Below are 22,419 nucleotides of genomic sequence, written 5' to 3' on the forward strand. Positions count from 1 at the left end.
CTGGATCAAAAAAAAAACATCCCCTCGCCATATAATTATCAAAACACAAAGCATACAGAATAAGGAAAGAATATTAAGAGCTGCAAAGGAAAAAGGCCAAATTACTTATAAAGGTAAACCTATCAGACTTATATCTGACTTCTCCATGGAAACCATGAAAGCCAGAAGGTCCTGGATAGATGTACTGCAGAAACTGAGAGACCATGGATGCAAGCCCAGATTACTATACCCAGCCAAGCTTTCATTCACTATAAATGGAGAAAATAAAATTTTCCAGGATAAAAACAAATTGAAACAATACGCAGCCACAAATCCAGCCTTACAGAAAGTAATTGAAGGAAAATCACTAACCAAGGAGTCCAACAATGACCACAATAACTCAGACATCTAGAGACCCTTCACCAACGCAACTCAAAGAAGGGAAACACACAAACCCTACTACTAAAAAAGTGACCAGAGTTAACAACCACTGGTCATTAATATCACTTAATGTCAATGGACTCAACTCACCTATAAAAAGGCACAGGCTAAGAGATTGGATAAGAAAACAGGATCCAACATTCTACTGTTTACAAGAAACACACCTCAACCACAAAGAGAGGCACCTACTCAGAGTAAAGGGCTGGGAAAAGGCCTATCAAGCAAATGGACCTAAGAAACAAGCAGGTGTGGCCATACTAATCTCTGACAAAGTTGACTTCTAACTTAAATCAATCAGAAGAGATGGAGAGGGACATTTTATACTCATAACAGGAACAATTCATCAGGATGAAGTCTCAATCCTGAATATCTATGCCCCTTATATCAAAGCACACACATACATAAAAGAAACATTGCTAAAATTCAAGGCAGCCATCAAACCACACACACTAATAGTAGGAGACTTCAACACTCCTCTTTCACCAGTGGACAGGTCAATCAGACAGAAACCTAACAGAGAAATAAGAGAATTAATGGAGGTAATGAAGCAAATGGACTTAACAGACATGTATAGAATATTCCACCCAAATAGGAAAGAATATACCTTCTTCTAGTCAGCTCATGGAACCTTCTCGAAAATGGACCACATACTCGGTAACAAAGCAAACATCCACAGTTACAAAAAAATATTACTAACCACCTGTGTCCTATCAGATCACCAGGGATTAAAGTTAGAATTCAACAACAAGGCTACCCCCGGAAAGCCCACAAAGTCATGGAAACTGAACAGCCAACTACTGAACGACACCTGGATTAAGGAAGAAATAAAGAAAGAAATTAAAGTCTTCCTGGAATTCAATGAAAATAAAGAAACAACATACTCAAACTTATGGGACACTATGAAAGCAGTCCTAAGAGGAAAGTTCATAGCACTAAGTGCCCACTTAAAGAAAACAGAAAGCTCACATTGGATACTTAACAGCCCACCTGAAAGCTCTAGAGAAAAAAGAAGCAGACTCACCTAGGAGGAGTAGAAGACTGGAAATAATCAAACTGAGGGCGGAAATCAACAAAATAGAAACACAGAAAACAATCCAAAGAATCAATGAAACAAAAAGCTGGTTCCTGGAGAAAATCAACATTTGACAAACCCCTATCCAAACCAATCAAACGGCAGAGAGAGAATTTGCAAATTAATAAAATCAGAAATGAAAAGGGAGACATAACCACAGACACAGAGGAAATTCAGAGAATCATTATATCTTACTACAAAAGCCTATATGCCACAAAACCGGAAAATGTAAAGGAAATGGATATTTTTTAGATAAATATCATATACCAAAGTTAAATCAGGACCAGGTGAACAATCTACATAGACCTGTTAGTCGCGAAGAATTAGAAGAGGTTATCAAAAACCTCCCTACCAAAAAAAGCCCAGGACCAGATAGTTTCAATGCGAAATTCTACCAGAACTTCCAAGAAGGCCTAATACCTATACTCCTTAATGTATTCCACAATATAGAAACAGAAGAGGACTGCCAAATTCCTTTTATGAAGCTACAGTTACTCTGATACCAAAACCGCACAAAGACTCAACCAAGAAAGAGAATTATAGACCAATCTTACTCATGAACATCGATGCAAAAATCCTCAACAAAATACTGGCAAACCGAATCCAAGAACACATCAGAAAAATTATCCATTATGATCAAGTAGGCTTCATCCCAGGAATGCAGGGCTGGTTCAACATAAGAAAATCTATCAATGTAATCCATCATATAAATAAACTGAAAGAAAAAAACCATATGATCATCTCATTAGATGCTGAAAAAGCATTTGACAAAATTCAACATCCATTTATGTTAAAAGTCTTGGAGAGATTAGGGATACAAGGGTCATACCTAAATATAATAAAAGCTATATACAGCAAGCTGACAGCTAACACCAAATTAAACAGAGAGAAACTCAAAGTCATCCCGCTTAAATCAGGAACACAACAAGGCTGTCCACTCACTCCATACCTCTTCAATATAGTGCTTGAAGTTCTAGCAATAGCAATAAGACAACATAAGGGGATCAAGGGGATTCGAATTGGAAAGGAAGAAGTAAAACTTTTGTTATTTGCAGATGATATGATAGTGTACATAAGCGACCCCCAAAACTCCACCAAAGAACTTTTACAGCTGATAAACAGCTTTACCAATGTGGCAGGATACAAGATCAACTCCAAAAAATCAGTTGCCCTCTTATACAGAAAGGATATAGAAGCAGAGAGGGAAATCAGAGAAACTTCACCTTTCACGATAGCCACAAACAGCATAAAATATCTTGGAGTAAATCTAACCAAGGAAGTGAAAGATCTATTGACAAGAACTTTAAGGCATTGAAGAAAGAAACTGAGGGGTATACCAGAAAATGGAAGAACCTCCCTTGCTCTTGGATTGGGAGGATCAACATAGTAAAAATGGCAATTCTACCAAAGGCAATTCATAGATTCAATGCAATCCCCATCAAGGTCCCATCAAAATTCTTCACAGATCTGGAGAGGACAATAATCAACTTTATATGGAAAAACAAAAAACCCAGGATAGCCAAAACAATCCTACACAATAAAGGATTGTCTGGAGGCATTACCATCTCTGACTTCAAACTCTATTACAGAGCTACAGTGATGAAAACAGTATGGTACTGGCATAAAAACAGAGAAGTCGACCAATGAAATCGTATAGAAGACCCGAATTTTAACCCACAAACCTATGAACACCTCATTTTTGATAAAGGAGGCAAAAGTATACAATGGAAGAAAGAAAGCATCTTCAACAAATGGTGCTGGCATAACTGGATGTCAACCTGTAGAAGAATGAAAATAGACCCATATCTATCACCATGCAGAAAACTCAAGTCCAAATGGATTAAAGACCTCACTATCAGTCAGAACACATTGAACCTGATAGAAGAGAAAGTGGGAAGTACCCTACATCAGATGGGCACAGGAGATTGCTTCCTGTGTGGAACCCCAACAGCTCAGACATTAAGGGCAACATTGAATAAATGGGACCTACTAAAACTGAGAAGCTTCTGTAAAGCAAAGGACACTGTCAATAGGACAAAAAGGCAACCTACTGACTGGGAGAAGATCTTCACCAACCCCACAACAGACAAAGGTCTGATCTCCAAAATATATAGAGAACTCAGGAAACTAGACTTTAAAATGCTAATTAACCCAATTAAAAAATGGGGCACTGAGCTGAACAGAGAATTCTCAGCAGAGGAAGTTCAAATGGCCAAAAGACACTTAAGGTCGTGCTCAACTTCCTTTGCAATCAGGGAAATCCAAATCAAAACAACTTTGAGATATCATCATACACCTCTCAGAATGGCTAAAATCAAAAACACCAAGGATAGCCTTTGCTGGAGAGGCTGTGGAGGAAGGGGTACACTCATCCGTTGCTGGTGGGAATGCAATCTTGTGCAAGCACTGTGGAAGTCAGTGTTTCGGTTTCTCAGGAAATTCGGGATCAACCTACCCCTGGACCCAGCAATACCACTCCTGGGACTATACCCAAGAGATGCCCTATCATATGACAAGAGCATTTGTTCAACTATGTTCATAGCAGTATTATTTGTAATAGCCAGAACCTGGAAACAACCTACATGCCCTTTAATGAAAGAATGGATGAAGAAAGTATGGAATATATACACACTAGAGTACTATGCTGCGGTAAAAAACAATGACTTCTCGAATTTTGCATGCAAATTGATGGAAATAGAAAACACTATCCTGAGTGAGGTATCCCAGACCCAAAAAGATGAACATGGGATGTACTCACTCATAATTGGTTTCTAGCCATAAATAAGGGTCAAGGAGTCAACAATAGGTGAACCTAAAGAAGCTAAGTAAGAAGGTGAACCCAAGGAAAAACATATAGTTATCCTCTTGGCTAAGGGAAGTAGACAAAATTGCCGGGGAGAAAATTGGGATTTTGGGGGTGGGGTGGGATGGGGGTAAGGGGAGATGGGTCAGAAAAGGTAGAAGGGAAGGAGGGGGGGACTTGGGGAAACAGGAGGATTGGGATAAAGGAAGGTTGGATAGGGGAGCTCGGAACCACAATTCTTAGTTAAGGGAGCCACTTTAGGGTGGGCAAGAGACTTGACCCTAGAGGGGCTCCCAGGTGCCCAAGCTGAGGTCCCCAGTTAGTTTCTTGGGCAGCTGAGGATAGGGAACCTGAAATGACCCTATCCTAGAGCCATACTGACGAATATCTTGCATATCATCCTAGAACCTTCATCTGGTGATGGATGGAGATACAGACAGAGACCCACACTGGAGCAATGGATTGAGCTCCCAAGGTCCCAATGAGGAGCAGAAGGAGGGAAAACATGAGCAAAGAAGTCGGGACCACGAGGGGTGCACCCACCCACTGAGACAGTGGAGATGATCTACTGGGAGCTCACCAAGGCCAGCTGGACTGTGACTGAAAAAGCATGGGATAAAACTGGACTCTCTGAACATGGCGAGCAATGAGGGCTGATGAGACGCCAAGGACAATCGCATGGGGTTTTGATCCTATTAATGTGCTGGCTTTGTGGGAGCCTAGCCAGTTTGGATGTTCACCTTCCTAGATATGGACATAGGGGGGAGGACCTAGGACTTACCATAGGGCAGGGAACCCTGACTGCTCTTTGGACTGGAGAGCTAGAGGGAAAGGAGTGGGGGAAGGGGAAAAGGGTGGGAGGACGGGGAGAAGGGTGGGAGGAGGGGGAGGGAAATGGGAGGCTGGGAGGAGGTGGAAACTTGGTTTTTTTTTCTCATTTTCTCAATAAAAAAAAAAGATTTAAAAAAAATTAAGAAATAAAAAATATCCCTACCAATTATTGTTGTGCAAGTAACACTTGCAATAAAAAAGAAAAATGACAAAAAGGAAACAATAATATATATCTTAAAAGCATTAATAAATAAAACTCTATATTAGATTTTAAGACAAGTCAGAAAACCAATTAGATCAATCCAAATAATGAAGGTAAAAGGATTAAAAAAAATTTAAGGTATCTATTTGCTTTTATGTATATGTGTTTCTTCTACACACATGTGACATACATACATACATACATACATACATACATACCATACATACCAAACACATGCAGTGCCCAAAAGCAGCAAGATGGTGGCAGAACCCCTGCAACTGAAGTTACAAAGAGCAGCTATCTGGATGTTAAGGATTTTAAGGAGCCTTCTGCATGAACAGGTCATGCTCTTCATCAGTGAACCATTTCTCTAGTCCCCAAATGAAATTATCCATCAAAAGTATTATAAAAATGATGCTTTTTGGCAGAATGAGGACTTGGGGGTTTCTGATTAGCAAACAGTTGAACACTTTCATATATAGCTTAATAGGCCATCCTAGTAGAAGCATAGAAGACAGTTGAGGATGATTTGAACTGGGGATATGGCTCAAGGAGTTTCTGAGGGTGTGAAAATATTAGCAAGTGGCCAAGAGACCATTCTCATTATCTTTTGGCAAATAATGTAGCTGCTTTCTGACCTTGTCAAAAAAAAAAAACTTGCCCAACACTAAAATGAACAGTTGTTGATTGATGGCTTTAAGAGAGGAAACTTCAAGACAGCCTAGTATTGACTATGTGGCTTGGTTTGCAATGGCCACACTTCTGTAGCCCTATATAATGAAAAGGAGCAAGGTGAGCAAGGGACAATGTAGTTTGAAAAGGAGCACCAGGAACTGGGAAGGAACTAAATCCAGTGCTCCCCGCCCCTACCCAAAGAAAAACCTGATGCTGAATGGAATGAAGGGAGTGGTGACCTCAGGGCAATATGCCACCAAGCTAAACTTCCAATAAGAAAGAATTAAAAAAAAAAAAACCTTAAGCAGTGAGGAAAGCATAAAGTTGATGAACAAAAAGGCCATGTTCCAGTCCCAGTAAACACAAGAGCTTTGTCCATGTGGTTCTGACATTAGAGTTAAGGGCAGAAAAAAGTGATTGTGACTTTTCCCTCTATGGAAAACAAAGATGCTGTGGCCAGGCATATGTGACAACTGTCCCTGCATTGAAGGCCAAGTGAGGCCACTGAATTAAGTTGTGAAGTTGAAGCCTGAATTGCATTCTTCTGGCCTCCCTAAGCACCTGAACTCACATGTAGAATCACACACAAACACGCATACAAAAAAAATTTTTTTATGTATATACACCAAAAAACTTAAAAATGACAAAAGTAAATATTAAAAACAACTCTGTGTATAGTGAAACTATTCTTCAATAATGGAGAAATTTACAAACTCCAAAATAAAAGTATACAAAACCTCTAATTGATACTGAAACTAAATGACACTGAAGAGTTAAAGATGTTTGAAAAAATATATAATCTGAATAAACTAAGTCTATAAAAATATTAGCACTTCAGTTTAGTCCAAATTACTGTTGCAATTATAAATAGCAGGTCTGGAAAGAGGGCTCAGCACTTAAAAGCACTCATTGCTCTCCCTAAGGTTTTAAGATGATTTCTAGTGCCCAGGTCAAAGACTGACACCTGCTCGTAGTCTAAGATCCACATGTACCTACATATACGGGGAATGTACATACAAAGAAACACATATATACACGTGTCAGGGCACCAAATGCTAATAAACTTCCCCCTCAATTTACATTTTGATGTAACTGGAGAATAAACACAGGTGATTTTCAAGATGTAAATTCAAGATTTCATAAAGGATAGAGTTAAAGTCGGCCATGCAGTTCACAGACTGTAATCCAAGGCAGAACTGGTCCTGCCCTGCACTGGCTGAAGCACTCAGAAAAGAGGGTCCTGCACCTCACCTGGACACCACAGGGGCAGGGTGAACTATCCCTGAAGATGTAAGAATGGAAGAGCAGGTCATGCCCCTCTCATATGCCATGTGGCATGGGTGAGGGAAAAGTACGCTCCTTTGCCTGCAGCAGGTAGGGGACCAAAACTAACCCCTTACCAGATATATCACTCAGAATAGATCCTGGGCCTTGCTGGGAGCAGCACATGAGCACTGGTGAGCCATCCTGACAGCACAAGAGGGGCATATCTGATACTACTTCCTTTGTCTGCAATGTAGTAATGGGAGTGAGGGAATGATGTCACCTCTAGCGCGTGAGGGCCCTGACCCCTTTACCAGCTTCATTAGTCAGGAAAGCAGGCTCTGCACCTCACTGGGACAGCACAGAATTGCTGAACCAATAAGAGCACAGGCAATCCAACACAGCAAACACAAGCGTGGGAGACCTAGCCCCACCCCTCGGCCACCATTTGGTGTGATATAAATGGATGAGAGATGCCCCCATCCATGCCTTAGGAAGGTGAAAGAGCTGACCTTGAGATCCTAAGAGAGGGGAAAAAAAAAACACTGTTGTAATCTGCTGGCCTGGCCTGTCACCTGGGCAAGCTGTCCCTTTAAGAAACAAGCCCCACCCACTCATCTGTAAACACTCCTCACTCCTATTCCTTTCCTCCTGCCTATTCTGTCCCTGCCACAGGCCACAACTAGATTCACTAGGCAGCTGTTCCAGTCCGAGTCCTAGCTGCCTGGGGTGGCTGGCAGGGCTGAATAATTTTCCTGTGTTTTCTTCCTGTGTCTACTTCATGTATAAAAAAAATGTTTAAATGGTATTACCACACAGGTCTGATTCTGTTGTTAAATGTATGTTCTATACATCCTCTATGTCTCTCCTGTTATTTGTATTTGTTTAAAATTCCCACAGAGGCTCTCCTCTGAAAATGTGGTTTCTCCATGTGAATACCACCATCTTTTTTAAAAATATTTATTTATTTATTATGTATACAATATTCTGTCTGTGTATATCCCTGCAGTCCAGAAGAGGGCACCAGACCTCATTACAGATGGTTGTGAGCCACCATGTGGTTGCTGAGAATTGAACTCAGGACCTCTGAAAGAGCGAGCAGTCAGTGCTCTTAACACAGTGAAAGGATGGCAGGTCAGATAACTGCTATCTTTACTAAAGGCAGGTCAGATAACCAGGTCACCATCTTAATAAAAAGAAAGATACTCCTTGCCTCATCTCACCTTTACTTATGTCTCTAAATTCCTCTTACTGTCTCTGTTTTGCACATGCTTTCAGCAGGGTCAACAAGAGCATCCAAGTAACTAAACTTTTTAATAAATGTGTGTGTGGCCGGGCAGTGGTAGCACACACCTTTAATCCCAGCACTTGGGAGGCAGAGGCAGGTGGATCTCTGGGAGTTCGAGGACAGGACAGGCTCCAAAAACACAGAGAAACCCTGTCTCGAAAAACCAAAATAATAATAATAATAATAAAATAAAATAAATAAATGTGTGTGTGCATGCATGCAACTTTTGATTTAACTTTGTGTAAACATATGTTAGCTTTAACTGTGTGTATATATGCATGAAACTTAAATTCAACGGTGTAAGTACTGTTAAAAATATTTTTACTATTCCCAGTCCTAATGAGTTCTGTTTATTGAAGCTCATTCAGACTAAGAAAGAAGTATGTCTCTAATATTTTAAAATTGATTCACACTTATAAATCTGTTAGAACATACTGTATATGTAATCCAACTCTGCTTTAAAATATATTCTGTATAATGATAAAATTTTAAGGTTATAAAAATCAATTTCAGATTAACAAAAGCTAACCTACAGTATTTCCTATAAGCTGTTCTCCACTATTGTCAGTTTTACTGTTAAGCTTCTACCACAAGCAGCTTTTTCTTCTTTGTCTTCCACAAGTATAAATATTACCTGTTAAGAGCCAGTAGAGTCAAGCTTGAACTCAGCTCTCCAGGCAGATCCTATACTGTAGTTATAACTTTCTATACCCGATAAACAGCCCTCAACTGCTCAGAGATCTGGGGAATATAGCACTTAAATGTTAGTTATCAAAAGACTTTTCATAAATGGGATGGGTTGGCTCCTAGCAACTGCAGGCCATTTCCAAACAATGTCCATCTGAAATTCGCTTCATCAAGTGAAAGCACTAAGTGAGAAAAACTGCCTTTCATCTAAATTTTTTAAAATCTCCAGACAGCACACATCATCGTTGCTCAGGGTGAGGTAGGCTTGTCTTCCTACAGATGTCCTAATCCACAGGATCTTGTAAAACCTGGTAGGCCCTGTGGTAAACAGCACAAGGCAAATACAGATCTGATGTCCCGCCCTCAACCATGGAGGACACTGAGGAGTGGCTCTAGGTAGCCTATTTAGTAAGTCATTCTTTAAATCAATAGCTCAAGTAATATTTTATCCTTCTCAAAGATCTCTGATGCAGCTTGACAGTTCAGAAGTTTTGCCAGTTTAAAAAGAACAACCTCATCAAACACATTTCAGTAAAACTTCTTACCATGTTCTAAATAAAGGATATTTTAAGATATACAAATGCAAGTTATTAAGGTGTGTACCTATAAATTATAAAGGTCTGAGGACAAATCCAAGTTATCTAATTTCTTTTGCTGCCTGCCACAATCTTAATATTACCAATAAAATGCTAATATGCTATTGGAAGCTTATTACTATACTGCAAGATCAGGATTTTAAATTCTCTTTGTTCATTTTCTAAAGATACTTTTTATTGTGCAAATACATCTGTTCCAGTCATTCTGGCATAAAGATGTTGCTGTTTATACAATGTCTAAAATTTATGTTTTACAAACTCCAAGAATCTTTGAGTTTCAGAGAGACAAACTGAAGGATTCACCTTAAACAGGTCAGATAAATCCCTCTCTCAATTCCCTGGTCCTGATACCCTCCTCCTCCTCAATTAATGGGACCTAAAGAAAACTTTTTTTCTTTTTAAATTTAACCTTCTCCTCTGCTCTGTCAACACCTTGCCAGGTTCAAGAGACACCGGACAGTTCCACACCACGTATCCTGGACAGAAATAAAGCAATGGTGACCAGCATCCCAGTTTTCTGTGGTTCCCTAAGACTCTGATGTCCATAAACAAGCAGAAGAGTCTTGAGAACCCGATACTCTCATACACTAACCTGCCATGCCTAATTCCTATTGTAATCTGCTGGCCTGCCCTACAAGACCTACCCACTCCCAATCTCCTCCTTCCTACCAATAAAAGTATCTTTCCCTTATCTCTCTCTGTCTATCTCCTAAAGAGGCAACCTTCTGCCTCTCTCTTCTCCCCTCCCCTGCCACTTCTTTTTTTTCTTTCTCTTTCTTTCTTCTCCCCACACTAAATAAACTCTATTTCCAAGCTCTCTACGAAGGGCATATCTGTCTAGCTATCACACACTAAGGGACCTACCAGGGTCACCCGCATTATGAATGATACCAAGCACAAGAATAGAATCAAAATAATATTGAAAGTACCAAACCACAACAGGTAGTTATATATACCTTAATCCCTTCAGATTACACTCAGATAAAGCACTTGAGAATTTCAGGAGAAAGATTAAGAGTGCAAGACCAGAATTAGCTAAATTAAATACAGAGTGAATTTGAAGCTAATCTCAGGTACATAGGATCCTGTCAGTATTAAAAACCATGCCAAAGAAATAAATCCATTCTAAGACAACAACAAAAAGAAAATTAATACTGAAAGAGCACAAAGTATGTCATTTCTTAGACGTAAATGTAGAGTTGATAAAAGTCATAAAAACAATTTTCATTTTATGTTATCTTCAAAAACGTAATTAGATTCAAACATAAAAAGATTGAAAAAAAACAGGAAAAAAAGCATGTATTAAGTGAGAAAAGAAGAGTTGGCTCAGTAGGTAGAAGCATTTCTGTCCAACCCTGACAACCTATGTTCAATCAACAGATCCCACAGAGTGACAGGAAAAAATTGTTGTGCTTAGATCTCCAAACAAGCATCACTGGAATCTATGTGCCTAAATTAATACACATTCTAGCACTTTCACACAAAGTCTTAATATTGGTTTTTAAAAGGACAATACATTGATTTTGAGAATTAATTCATAAATATGCTAAATTATAGACATACATATGAACATCATCAGTACAAAACATGAGGGAGCTTAACAAAACTGAAGTAAAATTAGAAGAATCAATGCACAATATACAATTCTTTTTTTCAAGTTCTAGTTTTGTAGGTGATTGCTGCAACTGTTGTTTTTTTTTTTTTTGTTTGGGAGATAGGGGGTTTACAGCCCATAGGGTTTCAAATTTACTTTAAAGTTGTGGCTTCCTAATGCTCAATTGCTGATCCTACTGACTCTATGTCTCTAATTCTACAATTGCAGGTATGTATCATGTCAGACTTTAACACATCATTTTCATTATTAACTACAACATATAGACAGCATATAACTTGAAAATAAGTAAATAAATTATCTTATTTTGAGTTTTTTTTTAAAAGATCTATTCATTTATATGTATACAATGTTCTGCCTGTATGTATGCCTGAAGGCCAGAAGAGGGCATCATATCTCATTACAAATGGTTGTGCACCACCCGGTGGTTGTTGGGCATTTAACTCAGGACCTCTGGAAGAACAGCCAGTGCTCTTAACCACTGAGCCACCTCTCCATCTCTTAGTTTGGGTGTCTATTTCTATGTAGAGACACCATGACCATGACAACTCTTATAGAGGAAAACATTTCATTGATAAGGCTTACTTACAGTTTCAGAAGTTCAGTCCATTATGATTATGGTGGGGAGCATGATGACATGCAAGCAAACATGGAACTGGAGCTGTGAGTCCTAAATCTTGCAAGCCAAAGGAAAATGCTCTGACAGTAACACTGAGAGAAACTTGAACAAAAGAAGTCTCAAAGAGAAGCCCCACAATGACACACTTCTTCCAACAATTCACACCTACTCCAATAATACCATTCCTTCTAATAGTGCCACTCCCTTTCTGAGCCATTTCCTTTTAAACCACTACACCAGCTAAAACCAATTATTCAAACTGAACCTTATCAGTCTAAACTGCAAATGACCATCCGTTAGAGTATGCAGTATGTTTTAAAATTATAAAATAATATAAATTATTTACTTCAGCAACCCTCTCATGAATTAAATGTATAAGTGATTAACTATGAATCATCCATAATGTGTCACAATCACCACATTAAAAAAAATAAAAATATTTTTCTTCCCCTTCTGTCCTTTAGTTAAAGCAAGTCCAGATTTGAATTCAACTTTACTTTCTTTCTGTCTTCCATTCTCTGTGGTAAGAGACTGTGAATCGTGCCTGCCGAAAAGCCATCTGTTTCTGTATTTGTATCTGTCCCTGTTTAAAGCATTTCTCAGGGTTGTGTTCACATTTATTAAACCGTAGAGAAAGTATTTCATGGAGAAGTATTGGGATACTTTATAGAACTTATCTATTTATTTTTCATTCATTTATTTTGGTTTTCTGAGACAGTGTTTCTCTATGTAGCCCTAATTGTTTGTTCTGTTGGCCTTGAACTCTGAGATCTGACTGCACCTACCTCCATAGTATTTTCTATATATTCAACAGAATTAAAAACTGTGGGCAAACAACTAAAATAAAGAGACCAACATAACAGAAAAAAAACAACTAATCATGAGGCAAAAATATCATCCCCAGTACTAAGCATGAGATGCCCGTTCAAGTTGTTAGTGTAGTGCATAGGAGAGGCCTGGATCTCAACTTCATTCTTTACCTTGCCTTGAAGTATGTCTCTGAAGAGGCATCCAAGAGACTCCTAAAACATTGCAGGTCATTGCTATTGTCCTTGGTAGTCTCTCAGAAGTGAAAGGTTAAGTCCCTACTACAGGAGCACATCAAGCACTTCAGACAAAGAACTACAAACATTTGTACTACCCAGCTGTAACATTCATGAACTACAAGAACCAGCAGAGCATAACAGAAAGCAATAGTGAAATACATGCCTTGGCAGTCAGCAACAGTTTTCCTTCTGTCCACCTATAGAGATGTAGAACTCTCAGTTCCTTCCTTCTGCAGCAGCATATCTGCCTGCATGATACCATGATTTCCCCCATGACAATTACAGATGAAATCTCTGAATGTAAACCAGCCCCAGTTAAATGTTTTCCTTTCTAAGAGTTGCCATAGTCATATTGTCTCTTCACAATAACAGAAATCCTTTCTATTACAACTAAATTGCTTCAGTTATGCACTTTATGCATACATATAAAATATACTGCTTATTATATATATAATATACTGCTTATTATTATATATTATGTATGATATAATATATATAACAAACTGCTTAGAAACAGTATTTTTGACTACTGATAATTTACATGGCATAGTAAAACAATTGACAACTAATTACTTATTGTAAATTATTATTATAAGTAAAAGTTTCAAAGAGAAAGAGCTGAGACACTTTAGCATTGAGAACAGCCACATTATAGACATGCATTCATGTCATGGAGAAATTATAAAAGACTATATTATTAATATAATCTGATTCCTACTCAGCTATAAAGCCTTATGAACCACATTAAAGACCAGCAAGGCATGATAACCCTATGGCGGCAATAGTGGAACACACACGTCTTGGCAGTAACCAATAATTCTCTAATTGAACTTAAGAACTGAAAAACATGAGGAACACTATGTCTATTACTGGAAACCGACCTAACTACTCAGAACTAGTAAAATCATGCTTATTGGAGGATAATCTCAACTACTAAGGCACTAAAAACAATCCTTAAAATCAGTCCTCAAGTGGTTTTCAGACATTTTAGATTCCTCTGTTGAGGGTTCTCTGTTTAGGTCTGTACCCCATTTTTCTATTGGATTATTTGTTTGTTTAGTGACCAATTTCTTGAGTTCTTTGTATCTCGTATATTCTCTAGGAAAAGCTTGCTTCCTTTTCTTTTTTTCCCCTCTCTTTCCTCCTCCTCCTTTCCCTCCCTCCCTCCCTAAGAACAGATATAAAGGAAAAGAAAAGACACAAGTCAAAGGCATAGGAAATATTTTCAATACATTCATAGAAAAAAAATTCCCTAACCTAAAGAAAAAGATTACTACACAAGAAATGCAAAAAGAAAAGTCCCTTCAACATAGGAGAATAAAAACAGCAAATGTATAGAACAAAGAAAGTTTATTAAAAGCTGCAAGAGAAAAATCAAGTAGCATGTAACGGCAGACCAATCAGAATTATAGCTGACTTCTCAAAGGAGACTCTGAAAGATAAAACGACTCGTACATTCCAAGAGTCCACAGATTATTACTCCCAGCATATGATCACCATAAAGAGAGAAAATAAGATGTTTCATCATAGAACAAATTTAATAAATGTTCATCTACATATACATTCCTCCAGAAGGTGCAAGAAGAAAAATTCAAACCTAAAGAGGTTAACTACCAACTATGAAAGCATGAAAAATAATCTCAAACCTACAAAATCAAAACGAACATAAGTGCACACACACCATCATCAACAACAACATAACAGGAATCAATAATCACGAGTCTTAAATATCCCTAAACATCAAAAGTCCCTGTGGTAGTTTAAATGCAATTTGCCCCAATAATCTGGTTCCTCAAGAAGATGAAAACTGATCTACCTCAAGAACCAGCTATACAACTCTTGGGTATATACCCAAAGGACACTTGCTCAACTATATTCATTACTACCATACTCATAATATCCAATATCCAGGAAAAACCTACATGTCCCTCAACAGAATAATGTATAAAGGTGATAATTTTACACAATAGGGTATTAACTCAATTTTTTAAAAAAATCCATCATAAAATGTGCAGATAAATAGATGGAACTAGAAGAAATCATCCTGAGTGAGAAACCCCAACCCCCAAAAATATAGTATAAACTCATTTATATTTGGCTATTAGCAATTAAATAATTGATAGCCAAGTTACAATCTGTAGACCCAGAGAGTTTAGGCATTGAGGAACAAATAGGGGGTAGATATGGATCTTCCTAGGAAGGAGAAATGGAATATATTTTATAGGTGGACTGGAATGGGGGAGAAAGAACAGGAAGATCAGGTAGGAAGCAGAAGGTGAGATTGATGTGGGAGTGTCATATATCAATCTGTTGATTTCATTGGTTAAGCAATAAAGAAACTGCTAGGCCCATTTGATAGGCCCACCCTTAGGTGGGTGGAGTAAACAGAACGAAAGGCTGGGAAAAAGAAGCTAAGTCAGAGAGTCGCCATGATTCTCCTACTCCAGGGAGACGCAGATTAAGATCATTCCTGGTAAGCCAGCTCATGGGCTAAACAGATTATTAGAAATGGGCTAGTCCAGGTGCGAGAGTTAGCCGAGAAAAGGCTAGACATAATGGGCCAAGCAGTGTTTAAAAGAATACAGTTTCCGTGTAATTATTTCAGGTAAAGCTAGCCGTGCAGAGCTGGGTGGGAATGCAGCCCACCGCAGCTCCTTCAACATGAGATGGGACTGAAGGAGGGAATAAAAGGAGGGACAGTAAAAACTGAAGTGTTTGAAAGTAAGTCTCCAAATATTTTAAGAGATCAAACTGCCCATCTCTTTTCATCATGAAACTTCCCATATTGTGCCTGGGTTACATCTAGTTGAGTTGTTAGCTAAAAGGATTCCATGGAAATTCCCAAACCAGGCTGTTGGCAAGTCAGCAGGTTGCTCTCCACAAACTGATAGCAAGGCGCCATGGCTGAAGACAACACCTATACGATTCTCTGAACATGGAAGTTGGATCTAGTGACTATGTAGAACCTTCACCCCAATTGTCTACATAGGTACTCCAGACTAACAACCCAACCACATCGCCCTGCCTGCAAAATATACTAGTATTTGAACCAGCTATGGAAACTACTAGACAGCTATCCTGAATAATTTTGTCATTAAAATAATCAGAACTATTTAATAAAATGAATACATTAAAAGATAAATGAAACTACAAAACCTAAAACAATAAAAATCATACAGGATGCATTTTGCATTTAAAAGATGAAAATGGGGGGCTGGAGAGATGGCTCAGAGGTTAAGAGCATTGGCTGCTCTTCCAAAGGTCCTGAGTTCAATTCCCAGCAACCACATGGTGGCTCACAGCCATCTAGAATGAGATCTGGTACCCTCTTCTGGCATGCAAGCATACATGGAAGGAATGTTGTATACATAATAAATATAAAAAAAAATGAAAATGGAGCTGGGTGCGGTGATGCACACCTTTAATCCCAGCACTTGGAAGGCCAAAGATAGGGGGATCTCTGTGAGTTTGAAGCCGCCTGGTGTAGAAGAGTTAGTTCCAGGACAGACTCCAAAGCTACAGAGAAACCCAGTCTGAGGGGTAAGGGGGAACAGACATTAAGTGTTCTGTCAAAATGCTGTATTAAATATTGGTTGGTACACAACTAGTAGTGATATTGACGAATGATTAGATTATGAGAATGCTGATGACTTTCTTGCTGTGTCAGTTATTAAAAGGTGTGCATAATTGGAGAAAGAATGTGATAAGCTTGTGAAAGATAAATATTTCAATACATGATTCCTTCCTATCTATCTCTATACTGCCTGATTACCATGAAACAAATATCTTTGCTCTACCATAAATTTTTTGCCATGATATTCTGCATTGGTACAAACACAGAAAGAATTCTAGACCAAAAGACCATGGAATGAAAACTCTGAAATTATGGGTTTTTCTCACATATTTTGTCACATTGACAAAACTTAAAACCTATTTAAAAAGATAAATTAAAACACTTACCTGGGTTTCATATAACTGAGCAATGTGAAATTGAACTGTAACAGATGAGGGAAAAAAGCAAATTTCAATTCACCAAGTTTAAAATAAAGGTAACAATACAATAATCAATAATAGATATTGATAATGCCAGAACATTTGAGCAAATTTTTAATAAATTATATTAAACAGTAAAAAATTATAAGCCAAATAAAAAAATATTGATTAGAAATCATTAAATTAAAATTTTAATTTATTTATTCATGGTATATGAATGAAAAATCTATAGAAAAGTATTCATACAAAAGGCTGAAAAACCATCCAGTGGAAAAGAGTGTTTAGTCTACAAACACGACCTGAGTTCAAACCCCCAACATTGAAGGACAAAATCATATGGAACCCTATACCTCAGTCAGCCTAGCTGATAAGATTCTAGATTAGTAAGAAACTGCTTCGAAAGAAGACAATCACATACTCAATGTGCATGAATTACAGAGACCACCCACTCACCCAGAATACTAGTAAACAGAAGGCATGGAAACAAGCAAACAAAAAACTTATTGGGGAAATTTCACATCAAAGAGTTAAAATAATTCTTTGTTAAAAAAATTCTTATTTACTTATATTTTATGTATGAGTGCTCTGCAAGTTAACCTTCATGAATGAAGAGGGCACCAGATCTCACCATAGATGGTTGTGAGCCACCATGTGGTTGCTGGGAATTGAACTCAGGACCTCTGGAAAAGCAGCCAGTAAGTACTCTTAACCATCAAGCCAACTCTCCAGCCCCAAATTTTTAAATTCTTATAACTTGCTGTCTGACATCAAAAAAATTTTGTCTTATGTTCACAAAAGAGAATAATTTTTTCATGTCCTTCTATTCATATTCAATTCAATATAAAGAATATTTCCTTAAGAAAAAGAAAAGGTTGTTCCTGAGGATATGATTTAGCTAGTTAAACATTCACCCCACATGGGGGAGTACTAGAATTCCAAAATAAAAGGTGTATGTGGCAGTGTTAAACCCAGCAGACACAAGCTGGCTGCAACCTTAATGAAAAACCTTTCCTCAATATGTTAGAGAACAAGAGAGACACAACATCAAACTATGACATATACCCACATATAGACACAGATATACAAAGAAATATGTAAACATTCATAGCACTACACACATACATACAAAGAAACACACAGTTCAGAAAATTAGTAATAATAAGAATTTAAAAATAAAAACAAAATACAGATTAACTAACTAAAACCATACAATTATAAAATAAGGATACTTCCAAAGTAAAAGACAGACTATTTGGCAGGTATTCCCCATTTCAATGGCTTAAATTATTCAACACTAATGATCACTATAGCAAACAACCAAAATACAAGCATCTGAAATTAAATATGATATATTTTTTAATTTATTTATGAGAACTTTTCTACTAAAAAACTTTTCAAATTATATAAAGTATGTTTCTATCCATTTTCTTTTGGAAGAAAAATCTTTTTTAAAAAAAAAAAAGATTTATTTATTTATTATGTATACAACATTCTGCCTCTGCCTGCATGCCACAGGAGGGCACCAGATGTCAGTACAGATGGTTGTGAGTCACCATGTGGTTACTGGGAATTGAACTCAGGACCTCTGGAAGAGCAGCCAGTGCTCTTAACCTCTGAGCCATCTCTCCAGCCCAGGAAGAAAAATCTTAAATGCAAACCCAAAACTCTTGTTGCATCCTTTACACCTCCAACCTTTCTCTTCCATTTTACCCCTCTTGATGTCTTTACAATGACATTCTTCCCCACCCCCAAGACAGGGTTTCTCTATTGCATTGAAGCTTGTCCTGAAACTTACTCTGTAGACCATACTGGCTTGTATGTAGCTCAAAAAGGCCCGCCTGTCTTTGCCTCTTGAGTGCTGGAATTAAAAGTGTGCACCACTGCTGCCACCACCTGGCAACACTAAAAATAATATAACAAAGATTCTACTAAAGAATTGGAGATATGACTCAGAGATTAAGAGGACTGATCTTCCACTCCCAAAACCCTCATGGCAGCTCATAATTATCTCAAACTCAGTTCGAGGAAATTGGATGCCCTCTTCTAACCTCCATTAATGCCAGGCATATGTGGTGTATATACATGCAGGTAAAACATGCAAATGAAAAAAAGTGCTTTAAAAAATCTGCTTAAAAAGCCTGATAGAAATAACAATCATAAAATCAAAGCTAAAGAGATTATGATCCAGTGACTATACTATGAACTGGAAAAGCTTCATTTAATATATATTCTCCAGGATTGTTAAATTCTCAATAAATACATTTGCGAACACTTCATCAGAAAACTGTTAAATTACTTTATAAACATATTTGGAACTACACATGTTAGTGCATACTTAGGTAACAGAGGTAGGAAGATCTTGAGAGTTTGTGGCCACCCTAGAATACGCAGTGAGTTCTAGGACAGCCAGGTTATGTACTGAGACCATGCTTAAAAAATAAATAAATAAATAAATAAATAAATAAATAAATAAATAAATAATGAGAAAAAATATTTATTAACTAAAATCAACCTGTAAAAGTCAAACAAGTTGTCAATTTTGAGACTTTATGTGGTAAAAATAAAAAGCTAAACCAGGCAGCAGCATTAAGATTAAATAAAAAAATTTCCTATACATCAAAAGAAATAGTAACATAAACACACAATCAAAAATTTCATTTGCAATATAAATAAGGTGGAGAATTTTCTCTACTTAACTTCATTTTCAATATGTTTCTTTGACTTCTACAGTAAGTAAATAAAAATCTCATGTCATTTCATTACTGTAGGAAAGGATTAAAAGAGGATTAAAAGCAAAGAAAAGGAAAAAAATTAAAACTCTACTTCTGTACACATCTGGTGAATGTAATAAGAAAATAACTACCAGAGGTAACTCTGTCATATTCTTACAATCTGACTTTACACCAGATTAGTCTCAGGTTCCATACTGACTCACTATCATAGCTGAAGTATTATACTTCAGAAGGTAAAGACATTATTAATATTTTATTCTTCACATATTTAAAGCAATATAGAATAAGCCAATTTCAATTACAGACTAAAAACTGACAAATATGGACACCAAAACAAACTAACTTTATTCCATAATATGTTTCAAATTATATATAAATGTTATGCCCAACACAAATCAAATAATTTTAAAGATGTTAGTCATTTCTTAGGCCCGAAAGCAGTATATTACTACAACTTACACTTACTGCTCATTCATTTAAATTTTTTTAAAAAAAGAAAGAGTATTTATACTTAGTAATCTTTATGAAGCAAATTTTTAAAATATTCTTTGAAAGAAAATTTCAAAGACAGTCATAGTTTGCTGCCGTCCATAGGATTATGTAGTGAGAATTCAGCTGATAAATCACCAAGTTTTCCCAATGGGATCCTAAATTCCAATGAAGGAGGCCCGCACGCAGGGTGATTGAAGTTTATGTATTATGAACAGTCACTGTCCTTACTATAAATTCCCTGTGAAGTCACAGTATGGGGGGATTCTTCGCAAAAACCTTAGCAGTACATTAACTGATTAATGAGCACAACTCCCCCTATGCACTGGTATATTGGATGACTCCTCCCAAGTAATCAGTCTCTCAACCAGATCTGTGTATGAACTTAGAATATATGGATGGAATTCTTAGAGCCAAAAAACTCCTTTCAGCCAGTTAACATGTGGTGTAAGTGCCAACAGGAACCAAACACCATAGGCTTCCCTGTTTCTTACATATGTTGCCTAGTTACCAAATACTCCTTCTGTCCTCTGAGAAGAGCAGCATCCTGAAAAGATGGTTCTTGCTTTGTTCCTAATTTTCACTGTTTATAACTTTCAGCTTATTTACCTAGTCCCATTTAAGAAAACAACAAAAGTTCACATCTTCTCCTCTTAGATCTCTTTAATGACTTAGTCTCTCTCTTAATTAACCCCCTTTCCCTTTAAGAAGTTATCAGAGGCTTAACCATTCCCACTTTGAGCTATAAAGAAAGGCTGACCAAGTCTTTGTATAAAACTTTTACCTGTTTCTGGGACCCTGAAAAACTCTGGGCTTGTACATGATTAGGGATGGAGAATTGGTGATTGTACATGTTTATAAGCTAGAACCTTTTGCAGCACTACAGAACAATAAAGAGCACATGAAATAAAGATCATGACCCTCAGATTGTGTGTAAAGTCATTATAGAGATCTCTGACACTTCACTCCTGAGAAGCATTTCGTCTTTGGAACCCTGGATAGGGGCTGGAGCAGGTCTCACAGCCCCTAAATAGTTCCTATAATATGCTAATCCTAAGACATTACAACAGAAGAGGATTTTTCCCATTAAAGACAACAGAAGGGGGGTATGGCTCTTATATTACTATTTGATACAAAGAAGTAAATCATTTCTCTAGTGTTCTTTATTATTAAAAATGCACCCAAAGAAATTAAATCACAGAAACAAAAACAATACATACAATTTGAAACTCACACTCAAAAGACAAAAATACTTACTTTCCACACTGGACAAAGTACAGGCATTACTGTCGATCAAAGCTAGCTGAAAATGCTGCCAAAAGAAAGTGAAAATACAATGTGTTAGAATTCCATAAAATAGCTTTTTATTTCTTTTTAAAAGTCTATAAAATGAAACTACTATAGTATAAAACTGAAATATTTAACTCAAAATAGGTATTAAAAGGTAGTGATTAATGTTGAAATGTTAATCAAGAAATCCTCAAAATTACATTTGTGCAAAAATTTTTGCATATTAAATCCTGAGTCAATATTTTAAGCATAAAATGAATAAAATACTAAATGACAAAAATTATTAAATGGTGATTACCTGAAAACCTGGAAAGCCAATACATTTCTGCATCAAATCAAATCTTAAGAAATTTAATATGAACTTCATAGGCCAAATTACACAACAGTTTGTAAAACTTAATAAAAATATATCTATTTTTACTAATTTTCAAAATGACTACATTTCAAATATGTAACACATTAATCTAGTGTCACCTGTGGTAAGAAACATGCAACAGGTATAATAGCTATTCACATACATACATGCTTTTTCAAATTGGCAAACATATCTCTATGTATAAATTACCCAGGTACAAACTGATTTAAGATGCAATATTTGAGCTTTCTACTCCTACTTTTTTATGTTCAATTACCAACAAGAGTGGCTTGTTATTCTAAGTTTCTCGCTTTTTGTTTTTTAATGTTTTTTGAACATATTTATGTTCATGGGTATGTTTCCTATATGTACATATGTACATGTCACTTGTTGTGGATAGCAGCAAACGCCAGAATAGAACATCAGATCATCTACGAATAGAGTTA

At 37.0% G+C, this 22,419-nt stretch overlaps 1 protein-coding gene across 7 annotated transcripts in view; it reads right to left on the reverse strand.

Annotated features, from left to right (window-relative positions):
* The window catches only part of LOC142841994 (histone demethylase UTY), a 159,358-nt gene that overhangs the window by 97,787 nt on the left and 39,152 nt on the right, over positions 1–22,419 (reverse strand). For all 7 annotated transcript variants that reach the window (XM_075958977.1, XM_075958975.1, XM_075958974.1 and 4 more), the window contains 2 exons: positions 21,586–21,640; positions 17,075–17,109 (listed from right to left, as the gene is read on the reverse strand). In XM_075958977.1, coding sequence (XP_075815092.1) covers positions 17,075–17,109; positions 21,586–21,640 — 90 coding nt within the window. The remainder of the gene's footprint in view (positions 1–17,074; positions 17,110–21,585; positions 21,641–22,419) is intronic.

This window comes from Microtus pennsylvanicus, chromosome Y, assembly GCF_037038515.1.
Source record: "Microtus pennsylvanicus isolate mMicPen1 chromosome Y, mMicPen1.hap1, whole genome shotgun sequence".
Classification (NCBI taxonomy): Eukaryota; Metazoa; Chordata; class Mammalia; order Rodentia; family Cricetidae; genus Microtus; species Microtus pennsylvanicus.